Here is a 13223-nt window from a genome sequence, read left to right on the forward strand (position 1 = left end):
ATGTTCAACACAAGACAAATAATTTTCGCCATACATTCACTGTTAAATATATTTTTAATGTTATTTACTGTGAAAGAAGATAATTATAATTAATCACAAAAGAAATGTGATCAAGAATATATATTTTTATTTGTTTTGGATGCTTTAATTTTTTTTCACAATAATTTATGTAGATGTAGCAGCTGTAAATGAGGACTCCTCTAGAGGCAATACGACATATATAAGCAATTGGAGCCGAGTAATATTTCTAATAGTAGTAATTGTTTTACATATTAATTTTATTTCTTAAACTAAAAATAAAAGGCACCCACATACATAAAATTAAGTTCATCCATTTATTCATCACTAATACTCTTCGCCATAAGAATTAGGTCATTTTTCTTATGCATGGTAATACCCGGTCTAACATCTGAATCAATATCTTCCTTCTTCATTCCATGAGGAAGCTCCCAATTAAATTCATAAAGTAGATTAGCCAGTGCAAGCTCCACAATTGCAACCCCTAGGTTCAATCCAGGACACCCTCTCCTACCCGCCCCGAAAGGAATAAGCCCAAAGTCTTGCCCTCTAAAATCAATATTCTTTGCACTTTCTAGAAATCTCTCGGGACTAAATTCTTGGGGGGTTTCCCAATACTCGGGATCTCTTCCAATCGCCCACAAGTTCACATAGACAATATCTCCCGATTGAATTTCGTATCCCTTTATCTTGCATGTTTGAGTTGCTAGATGAGGGAGTCCAAGTGGTGTCGGAGGATGTAATCTTAATGTCTCTTTCACTACGGCCTTTAAATAAACTAGTTTATCAAGATCATCTTCAAGGATGTGACAACATTCTTGAGAATGATTATCAAAGATATCCTCATGCTTGATTGATCTTACTTCTTGTTGGACTTTATTCATGGCTTTAGGGTTCTTCATTAATTCACTCATTGCCCATACCAAAGTAGCAGCGCTTGTGTCTGTCCCAGCCACCAAAATACTCTGAAGATGAAATAAACAAAGAATCATAGTCGTGTTAATGTGGTAATATTGGAGAATAAAGATATTGTATGTGATACAAACAAGATCAATTCTTGTAATATTTATATATGTATTTTTTTTTTAAATCTTTTTTCAGTTTCTATTTTATTTTTAAATATGAAGTCTAAGGTATAAAAAACTATATTAGTTTTATATATTAATTTTTTATTTAATTTTTTATATACTTAATTTTGTGTTTGTATCGTATATATTTTTACATAAAAATAATAAAATAATAATTCAAAAATAAAAATTATATATTCACAATAATTAAAAATACAAGATAAATGATAAAAGTTAACGTGCAAGTAAAAAAATATGATTAATAATGTTTAATTTTGTATTTTTAATGTGTATAAATTATTAATGTATAATTAATTTTATTCTAATTTTATTAAATAAATGAAAAGGATTGAAGTTAAATATGTAAAGTTAATAAATATATAGAAAATATTAATAAGGTTTAAAAAGATTGAAAAAAGAATATATTTTTGAGTTTGGATATAAGTTTTTGGGTTGAAAATAATTTATTATTTGATGTGATATTTATTACATTTTTAGTTTGAGAATAAATTTATGAATAATTCAGCATTTAAAAAATAAAATTCATTAGTTTATATATATTTATATGAGAAAGGATTCATACAGTGAATGACAGACTTAAATCTATTCTTTAAATTTGGTGTTTCACCCTACACCACTTTCACAAAAATTAGTGAGTTTATAGAATAAATCAAAATTAATAAGGAGAGAAAATGAAAAGTCTTATGAAGGTGATATATGATGGAACATCAAATCTGGAATAACAGATCTATCTATGGTGGTGAAGGATGGTGTCACAATCTGATTCATAAAAAATAACATATTATTTCTCTCTCTTCAACTTTTATCACTTTTTTTCAGTTTTTTTTATGATACATATACAACAAGTAGTACTGGTTATGAATTTAAATGATAAAATAATATATTTAATTATTTAATATATTATTTTAAGAAAAATAATATAATAATTTTAAATTATTATTAATTAAATATAAATTAAATTATTATATATTTTATTAAAGTAATAACATAAGAATTTTAATATATCACATTAATATTATTTATTAATGAAATATGAATTATATATATATTTTTGTTTATGTTAATATTAATACATTTATATATTTTATAAGAATAATATAATAATTTTAAAAATATATTATTAATTAAATATATATATATATATCACATTAATATTATTTACTAGTGACATAAAAATTTTAAATCATTAATAATTAAATATATATCACAATAATATTATATATATGTTATTGAAAATTTAAATAGAAAATTATACATTAAATTATTATATATATTTTTTCAATAAGAATAACATAATAATTTTAAAATTATTATTAATTAAATATATATTATAATAATATTCTCCCTTTATGTCTGTAATATGATAGCACATCATTTCCTTCTCTAAAGTTCCCTCTCCTTATTCCTCTTCTATTTATATTTCTCCTTATCCCTCCTCTATTTATATACCTTAAAAAAAAAACAAGTTGAATGAATATTTCTAGAAAAGAAATTTAATTAAAAATAGAGAGTTAAGTTACCATTAGGTGGCCTTTAATATGATTCATTGTGAGGTGCACTGAAAGTGAGTGGTCCCCTTGAAGTTGTTGAAAGACATCTGTGATGTCCTCTTGATGTTCATAGTTATTTCTTTCCACAAGATGATCATCAATGATTTCTTGGAGAAACAAATCTAGATCTTTACTAACCTTATCGGCCCATCTCGTTTTTCCCACAAGATTATCAACCCAACCCATGTAAGGAAAATAATCGCGCATATAGAATGCTGCCGATACTGCCTGAAGTTCATGCAAGAGATCTTGGAACTTACTCTTGGTCTTATCCCCTCTATAGTCATCGTCATACCTCTTTCCAAAAGCAATTCTGCAAATTGTGGAATTGACTAGATAGATGGTTATCTCACTCAGATTGACGGGCTTGGACTGAGACGCGAGCTCTGAGATGATGTTGATTGTTCGGGAGACTTCGTCGTATCGCACTGGACGAAAGGAGAGAACTCGCTTGAGGCTCAACAGATGGAGGGAAAAGATCTTCCTGATTTCCCTCCAATACTCTCCATATTGAGTTAAGGCCATGTCTAATCCATCATAGGATGTTTTCAGTTGGCCATAAAATCTAGGCCTGCCTGCTAGTTCAAGATCGTGGGTGCTAAGAGCTTCTTTTGCGATTTCTGCGGATGAAATGACTATGGCTGTTAAGGAGCCTAGGCGAAGAGACGTGAGGGGGCCATATTTGTGGGAAAGTTGGTAGAGATGGCCATGGAGATTTGAAAAATTAAGTTGGTGCAAGTTACCAAGTATTGGAAACCTTGGAGGTCCTGGCGGGAGAAGACTTGATTCATGCTTGTCATGTAGAAAATACCACAACAATAGTGGTATCATGATAAGTAAAATAATAGTAAGGGGAAAAAGAAGAAACCAGTTTAGTTCCATGTACTGATTATTATGGATCCCTTATCATCACCTCTTAGGGTAAGAGTATTTATAATGATTATGTTATTTTGTGTTTTTGTGGCATATATATATATTTTGTTTAGATTGTATTATTTCTCAATCATGCCTTTAATAAGCCAATAATATATATATATTTATATATATATAAAATGTATCATAATAATTCAAATAAAAGAATTCTTGGTAAAAATATTTTATTTACTAAATTGTGTTATTTCATATCATGAATTAATTCCAATTCTTTCTTTAACTTAAGTGTTCAAAAAAAAAATGAGGTGGGTTGACATTAATTTTTTATTATAAATTTATACTTTTAAATGATTTTGAGTTAACAAATTAATTTAAAAAATAATTCCGTAAATGTTTATTGCACGAAATTAAAACAAATAATTAGTTTAGAAACAAAATAATATATTTGAATTTCAAATTAATTAAATTTCAGACTATTTTAAATAAATTTAAATAAAATAAATAATAAATAAATAAATGGGATAGGTAGAAGTTAAACCTGAAATTAATCAAGTTTATGTTTTTTTAGGTTTAAAAGACGAAAGGACCGTTGAAATCGTCGACAGTTGCAGTGGGCAGCCGCTAGCCCAATTAACCAGCGAGTCAACTAGGCGAATCTTGTCAACCCATGGAGTCAACCAGGTGCAACTGTCAATATACGCATTCAAAGGAACGTCTGACCGGTCGGGTAGTTTTCCAAAGTAATATGGTTAGTAGTTTAATTTTCCAACCTAATCTACTTTTTCTCACTTCTTTATCTTATTTTGTTTTATTTTTTAATATCTTTATTATTATTATATCTTATTATCAAATATTCTTAATTTATATTTTATATATTTTTCCTGAACATCAAATAAATAAATAATCTTAATTTTAATAATGTGGTAAAAGAGAGAATGAGATGGTAGACAATATTTTTTACCATAAATTTATAATTTCAAATGATTCCGAGCTAACAAATTTTTTTAAAAAATATTTATTATTATATAATTGCACAGAATTAAAACAAAACAATTGGTATTAATATACCAATTAGATTCCAAATTTATCTGATTTAGTTAAAGTTTGGACTATCTTAAATAAAAATTAAGTAGGAGTGAAACCTGAAACTAATATGTTTATGTTTAAATTTTTATAGGTTTAAAAAATTAAAGGACTAGAGAAATCGCCGACGGTCACAGCAGCTGCTCGCCCAATAAACCAGCGAGTCAACTAGGCGAACCCTATCAACTCGTGGAGTCAACCAGGCAGAACAGAAAACAAACGCGTTCAAAAGAAAGCGTTCTGCCCTTCCGGGTAGTTTCCCAAAATACTTTGTTCAATTTGTCAAACTAATTAGATACTTTATTCAAGCTCACCTACCTTATTTATGTTTAATTTTTTTTTATATTATTTTATTATTAAATACACTATAATTTTATATTTTATATATTTAAATTATTAATTTATATAATATAGTATATAGTATATTATTATAATAAATGTTAAGATCCCTAACTATTTCTATAAATACTAACTTAATACATAAATTAATTAAAATATTTTAATAATTATATATAATATAATAAATTAATAACTAAAAAAACTTATTACAATTGTAATCACTAAAAAATCAACCCACCTAGTTTATAAAACTAAAATAATTATTATAATTTATTTTTAAATAAATAAAATCAAAATAATTAACTCCAGATCAAAACCTAAATTAAAACAATTAATTAAATTAATTATTATGATAATTAAAACCTAATTAATTAAAGAAAATGGCCAAAACAAAATAATCAAATTATTTGGAATAAATGTTATTCTCATTTTATCCTGAAATAATTTTAGAAAATCAGTGAATTAAAATAAATCATTTAGGATGAAATGAAGTACCCGTTTCATACATAAAATTATTTATTTAACTCAAAAATATACAAAAGCAAATAAAATAAATTGGCAAAATATTTGTTATATTTATTTTAATATTTTGTATATTTAAAAAATCAAAAGTAAGAAAAAATGTGAAAAAAAAAATTAATTTCAAACAAACCCTTAAAGTTTTAAAATTAAAATAAAATCATTAAACGAGCGTAGTCGAAATTCGGAAATAAAGCTACAGCCCTGATCGCGCCCATTTGATCAACATTGGATTTTCATCCAACGTTCCAAACGCACTCGCATAGCCGGTTGTAACTGAAGAAGCGCGTGACCGAGAAGTAAGCGATCGACTAATGCTTGTTAGCCGAAACACGGCGGAACGGCCCAAAACGCAACGACGCTAACGAACCGCTGACGGAACGCCTCGCGGTCGCCAAACGCACTCAAAACGATATTGTTTTGGCCGCCAATGTCTTCTTCATCGTGACGCCGTAGGGATAAGGATGAAGTCGCATCCTTTGATTTTCTAAAAGTGGAACTCAGTCGTTAGTCCACCATTTTAGCTAATTCGAAATCTGAAATGATAACCCTACCATGGTGATCATTTCTCCTATATCAATAGGGATGATTCATCCATATTTCAACAAGTAGAATGAAGAACAACCAAAACACCATCAATGGTTTTTGACTGATTCGATTCATTTGAAGCCTCCACCAACTCGGGAAGGCTATAAATAGCCTCCTTGAACAAATCTGAGGCCAAGAGATAACATCTCAAGGCTCAAATCAAAAGAAATAAAAAAATCTTTCATTGAAGCTCAAAGCTTTGGATTTTTCGAATTTTTTGTGTAAGGCACTAAAGCTTAGATTTAGGCATCCCAAAAGCTTCCCTAAGGTCTAATGTGTGTTTTTCAATCCTTGATATATATATATACTTCCAATTTGAATTTAAAATTTTATATTTCAGTTTTCATAAACTTGTATGTTGTCTGCTTGTTGAAATTTAGGATTAAAAATTGATCATATGATCATTTCCAAGATTTCTGTTTAAGTTAGAATCAATCCATCAGCCTTAATTAGAAAAAACCAAATTTTAATTTTAAAAATCTAAAAATAGGTTTGTTGTTCTTGGGTTAATCCTCAAGAACAACTGCCCAGAAATCATCCCAACATGTTTCTAATGATGTTTGACAACTGTTTCCATCTCGGTTATTTTTTATCAAAATCAAAAATTTTAAAATAATTGAAAATTTTGAGTTCTTGAATTGGTCCAAATGAATGGTTAGTGTTCTTGTTTTGGTATCAATCAAGTATATGGAGTATAAGGAAGCTATTGGATAACTCCTTACACTTCAAAACAACTTTAAAACTAAAAACTCGATTTTTGGCTGAAAATTGTTTTGAACATCACCCAAGTCGATTGATATATTGGGGTGATGTTGTTCTAAATGTTCTCAAGAGATTTGTGAAGCTACCTAGGCCATTGGATCGAAGTATCCAAGTCTCCATCAAAATTATAAAACCTACAATTTTGATGTTCTTGAGGATTGGCAGGTCTGATTGAGAAATTTTATTTAGGACCGACACTTATTATCCATGACCGAGAGGTTCGACTAATGTTTTTCATTGAGGACCAAGAGGTCCGATCGATGTTTTTCAATTAGGATCGAGAGGTCCGACCGATCATTTTTACATGCGATCGAGAGGTCAAACCTAGGACCGAGAATCTTGAACTTAGGACTAATGACTTCTATCTAGGACCGAGAGGTTAAACCTAAGAGCAAAGAATCTCAACCCTAACTGAGAATTCCCAAACTTATGACCGATAGAGTTAGCCCGAGGCTAACCCAAGACCGATGGTTTTTACACCCCGATCAATAATCTCAACCAAGGACCGAGAGTCCTTAGCACCTCGAACGAGGCTTCTTCGCCTGGATCGATGGGTTTGACCGAGGGTCTCAGACCCCGGTCGATTTAAACGAACCCAAGGCCTAGGACATCGTTCATAAGGCCTGTTTGGTTCATATTTTTCAAATCCAAAATTATTTTTATGATTTTGGAACCCAAAATTATTTTCTAAAAATCTCAAAAATTAGAAAATGCTTTCAAAATATTTTTGGGATGTTTCCACAAAAAGTATTTTGATAAAGGTTTGTTTGGGATTTATGTTTAATACCTAATGTCTTTAAATGACTAATGTTCTTTAGGTACTTTACTCCCTAAGTTGTCATCAGTAGCAGGTACCAGCATTTAAATAATTGTTTTTACAATTCTTTAAATAACGCACAAACTTTATGCATGCTTAAGACCAGAAGATTAATTGGTTAAAATAAAACGTTATACAACCGATTTGCAAAAGCCAAATTTATAAATAGAGACCGTTTTTAAAACAGGTACGGAGGATGAAATACGAAATCTCTTTCCCGAGTATCACCAAATTACGAACTAAAAAAACTTTGGCTAATACGTTTGTATACGTATGTCAATTTTATTGATTTAAAAAAAATCAATTGACGACTCTGTTTCAAATAAATAATCTTTTAAACTAATTATTTTTAATTAATTTAAATAACAAATTTTTTAAAAAATCGAATTGTAATTTGATTCCTATAAATTCTCATATTATTTAAAATTGAACTTCAAATTAATTATTTTTAATTAATTTTAAAAAGTTATCAAAATCATTTAATTTTTTTAAAATAATGTTTTATTTTAAAAATAATTAAATCAAAGTTAAAATTTCTCGAAACTCGAAATTTTCCATGAAAATTGGCAAAGGTTTTTGTGAGGTTACACAATCAAAATATTTTCATCTTAGTTTGAATAAGTTGCTTTTGACACGTTTATTTTTTTTAAGTTATCAATTTTAGTTCCAATAAGTTTTGACACGGTTTACTTTAATAATATATGAATATAACATTTAAAATTTTAAATTATATATTTTCCTTAAGTCCCATTTGATTTTATTTTAAACTAACTTTAAATTTGTATTTTTGGAGGTGTTCCTTTGGGCTAAGTCTTTGTTAATAAGTATAGTTACTCGTTTATCTCTTTTGTTTTAAGTGATTGGAAATAAAATATTACTAGCTTAGAGCAAGTGCATCAGTTACTCTAAACACAACCATCTATGCTATATTATATTTTTTAACAAAAAAATCTTCAAAAAAGACCATACATCAGTTAATCTAGACATTAATTCTAAAATAGAAAATTCTATAATTTTGACTCTCCTAGTTTAAATTTAGCATATCATATACAAATTCTATAATTTTTTAATAATTCTTTCTCTCTCCTCTCACTTCTATAATTTTTTAATAACTCTTTTTCTCTCATCTCTCTTTTCTACCATTCTTTCTCTCTTATTATAATAATAGATTTTGGAGAGAATGAATATTTTATAATTTTGTAGGATAGAATTGTAAAATTTAGAGTAGCTGATGTATTGACCAGTTAAAATTTGAGATGCTAAAGTAGGTTCATGTTGTTTTAATGTATTTTAGATACTCAGATTTAGAGTAACTGATTCAGCAGTTGCTCTTAAATGTATGATATGATTGAAATAATTTATAGACTACTAGGTCTAACATAATTTATTAAATGAAACATAAAACAATTTTTTTTTAAATAGTCAAAAGTTGAGGCTCTTTCTTGAGTGTAATAAAACACCGGACGACCAAACGGTAGTATCTAAACTGCGTTTTCACATGTGTATTGTTTTTCCTGATTTTTCGCAAAAGAAAATTTTGTAGATCACATGTGTATTGTTTTTCCTGATTTTTCGCAAAAGAAAATTTTGTAGAGACTCTTTACAAAAGCTAGTCTAATTTCGTGCAATACGAAATTCGAAGGAAATTTAGTCATTGTTCAATTTTGTGTTACTTAAATAACTAAAAAAAATCATACATCGTTTTACTTACTCTCTCATCCATCAAATCACTAAATTTATTAACTAAAATATTAAAATATTATTTAGTTACAATTCTTATTTTTTTTTATTTTTTTTATATATATATATATATATATCAATACCTTTTAAATATTTTTATCAAAATAAAAAATTATACATCTTTAAAACCATTACCAATTATCTTTTTTCTCTCTATAGATTATTTAAATAATTCTACCAAACAAATTAAAAACCAAACATAAGAAACAAGCATAAGAAAACAAACCCAATAAATCAAGAACAATCTTCAAATAAAATGTAACAATGATCAAGTTTAAATATATATATATATATAGCATGTCGATGCAAAATATTATGCGGGTATTGAATCACCCACCCCATTGAACCACACTAGAAAAACAACATTAGAGAATTATGCCTTCTCATATATCATTTCGCGAAACTATATATTCAAAGGTTAGATATTGATAATATTAAACTTCATTAATTAGCGCTCCTTTGTCTTTACTCTCTACCTTTTTGTTTTATTTTTCAAACATTGAACCTACACCATGAAGTGGGTTGAACAGTTTTGCATGAATATGTACAGTGGTCATATACATGTGACTATTGGATATGTCTAGCTAGTTGCAATGAATATAACAACTTTCAAATAATTGATCAACAAGATAATTAAGGGCTTGTTTTATTTGAGTTTTTATAAAACTCCAATCAAAACCAATTTTCAAATAATCACATCACTTATTTCATTAACCAAAATACTAAAATATCATTTATTTTAAATTATTATTTTTTATTTTATTTATATATATATCAATACCATTTAAGTCTTTTTACCAAAAATAATCATCATCTCTTCAAAATCATCACCACTCATTATTTGTTTTCTCCCTCTAGATTTTTTAGAAAACCTGAATCCAAACAAAGCCTAAGTATGCGCATGATTAACATGCATATTTATGTACACAACCCCTTGGACCTTGTCGACCTAACTCCTAAGTCTCCTAGCTACGATGAGAGTTATGTCCGCACTAAATTCCAAGGTTTAATTAATTTACAACGTACCTACGTACACATATGATCATTAGCTTTGAATTATATAATTAACCTTGGTGATTTTGTGGAACCATTATTTTGGTAAAAAGAAATATAAAATTGTAATATTTTTGAAAATAAAATAGTATTTTAATAAATTAACAAAAAAAATAAAATATAACTACCAATGTCCCAGTCTAGCTCTAACCACATGCATACAGTACTCAAGATGAATGATGAACCTGATAAATAATTATGAGTTAACGTACAACTGATCACAGCCAGTCGTACTTTTGCAGATGTGCGTATTAACGCAGGCCACAAAAAAAATGATATTTTTTAAAAGATACTCTAATTATTTTATATAAAAAAAAAGGACCAAGTGTTGAATATATATTAGTACTGTTGATTTTTTTTTTTTTAAGTTTTAGATTGTCTCTATATTCTTTTAATTGTATGTATAGGTTTCTTTTGGGGAAAAAAATGAAATGACCCCTTGAATTTGAAGTGTAAGATCAATTAAGTCCACTTGACATCGCAATTTTCTATTGAACTTGAAGTGTAAGATCAGTTATGAAAACAGGTTAAGTTCTTATTTTGTATGTGTTATCACTTTCACTTTAATTTATATGTCATTCCTGTCTTCATGTGTTAAGCTTATTTGGATCTCCATCTAATGCATTAATTTGGTGATCAATATTCTTACATTCTTGAGAAGAAGAAATAATATATTTATGTACTAAAATAGTTTATTTATGCATAATAATTTTAGTTGTAAAGTAAAGACTTATAGTTAAATGATAGAGCGTAAAAATTCATGTACCGATTACATTTTTGTAAGTCGTTATTAAAAATATATATTTTAATATTTTTTTTAATAAATTGAATAACATAATTAATAAAATCGATAATTAATAATGGTTCAATGTATTAAATTTAATTATTGACAAAAAAAAATCAATTTATGTCTACTCATTTGTTCAAAAATAAGTCTTACCTCTCGCCATGTCTTTAGTTAAGATGAAACCAACCAAGTAATTATGAGTTAGGATAATTGAAGTAGACTTGAACATAGTGTTATAGACAGGCCCGAACTGATAGTGAGCCAACCTAGCTATGTTATTGCATAGCCTCCCACTATTGACCTAAATTAAAAAAAAAATTAAAAAAATGGGACAACAGATTAAGTTAAGTAGGTAACTTGCAAAAACACTTAACCATTCAATTAGACGCAGAACTTACCGTCTTACAGGCTCGCGTCCAGATATTTAAGGTTAATATTCACCTTTTATTGTTGTTAAACTAGATGAGGTGAGACCTAAATTATATTATTATTCACTTAGTTAATAAATAAATATATATTATAAATTAATTAAAAAAATCTTTCAAATATATTAATATTTTTAATTTATAATATTAATATTTTTATATAATAGATATTATAATTATATATTTTATTTTTATTTAAAAAATTAATTAATATAAATATTTTTAATTTTATGAGCCACAATCCTTTTTAATGGGCCTCCAATTTTAAGGGCCTATCAGTTAGCACTTTGATTTATTTATGGTATTCTTATTTGGATCTCCATCTATGTACGTATTTGGTGAATCTTCTTACTTTCTTTGTGGAAAAAAACAATAAATATATATACATATAGGCTTAAATTAAGTTCATCTCTCAAATAACTAGGCCCGTCACATATTTGTAATTTAAAATTCTTTAAAAAGTAATAAAATATTTTGAAATGATTATTATCTTTTAAAATTTTAATAAAATTAATAATTTTAATATGTATATATATTTTATTTATAATTGTTAAAATTAATAATAATTTTAAATAAAATATTTGTAAACAAAATAATTTAAATTTTAATGGGATTAAAAATTCTAATTTATATATAAATTCATTTAAAATAGTTTTTATTTAGAATAACTATTTAAATATTTATTAAACAAATTATTGTAATTCTAAGAATTAATTGAAATGTTGAGGTTTTAATTATCGGTTAAAATGGAATTCAATTAAATAAGATTTGTGAAATCACCTAATTATAAGGGTTGCAAAGATATTTTAAAAAAATAAATAAAGGTCACTATATAGAAATGGTTAGTTAATTCTATTATATTGGGAATCATGAAGTGTGACATACACACAAACAAAAAGTGAAAAATAATTAAATTAAAATTAATTCTCAATAAAATAAGGTTTAAATTAATGTAATGGAAAGCTTTTGCAAGTTTTATACGTCCTACACTACATTGAAATAAAGATTTTTTTTTAAACGCTAATAAAGCACCGGTAAGACCATCTCCAACCCATAAACTCATTATCAAACCCAAAATGCTCACATCAAACATCAAACAGTAATTTATCTCCAACTCAAAAACTCATTTTCAAACCCAAAAGAATAATCTTAAAATATTTTTTTCTTATACAAATTTTTTAACCTTATTAACCTTATTAATATTATGTATATATTTATCAACTTTACATATTTAACCCTAATTTTTTTATTCATTTAATAATATTAAAATAAAATTAAGTATATATTAATAATTTATAAACAACAAAATAATAAACTTTAAAATTATAAATTTATAATTTATAAAATTTAAGTTATAAAATATAAAATAAGTTATAAAAATTAAATAAAATTTTAAATATAATGATTATACATTTAAAAAATATTATAACTTTTTATGTGAGAATTTTAAAAAAATATAGTTCAAGGGCCATTTTAAGAAAATGGCCAAAATGGTGTATGTACAGTACCAAATTGCGTTCTGATTTGCCGATTCCGTTGGAGAAGAAAATGGCACAAAAGTCTACATCTCGATTACAATCT

The 13223-nt window shown here is 26.7% G+C and overlaps 1 protein-coding gene across 1 annotated transcript; it reads right to left on the reverse strand.

Annotated features, from left to right (window-relative positions):
- Positions 1 to 257: 257 nt before the first annotated feature.
- On the reverse strand, positions 258 to 3554 carry LOC124931445 (cytochrome P450 71A1-like). Its single transcript, XM_047471910.1, has 2 exons — positions 2627 to 3554; positions 258 to 983 (listed from the first exon to the last, which is right to left on the reverse strand). Exons 1-2 carry the CDS (start codon positions 3536 to 3538, stop codon positions 336 to 338), a joined length of 1560 nt encoding a protein of 519 aa, XP_047327866.1. The 5' UTR covers positions 3539 to 3554; the 3' UTR covers positions 258 to 335.
- Positions 3555 to 13223: the final 9669 nt, after the last annotated feature.

Source organism: Impatiens glandulifera, chromosome 3, assembly GCF_907164915.1.
Source record: "Impatiens glandulifera chromosome 3, dImpGla2.1, whole genome shotgun sequence".
NCBI classification, from domain to species: Eukaryota; Viridiplantae; Streptophyta; class Magnoliopsida; order Ericales; family Balsaminaceae; genus Impatiens; species Impatiens glandulifera.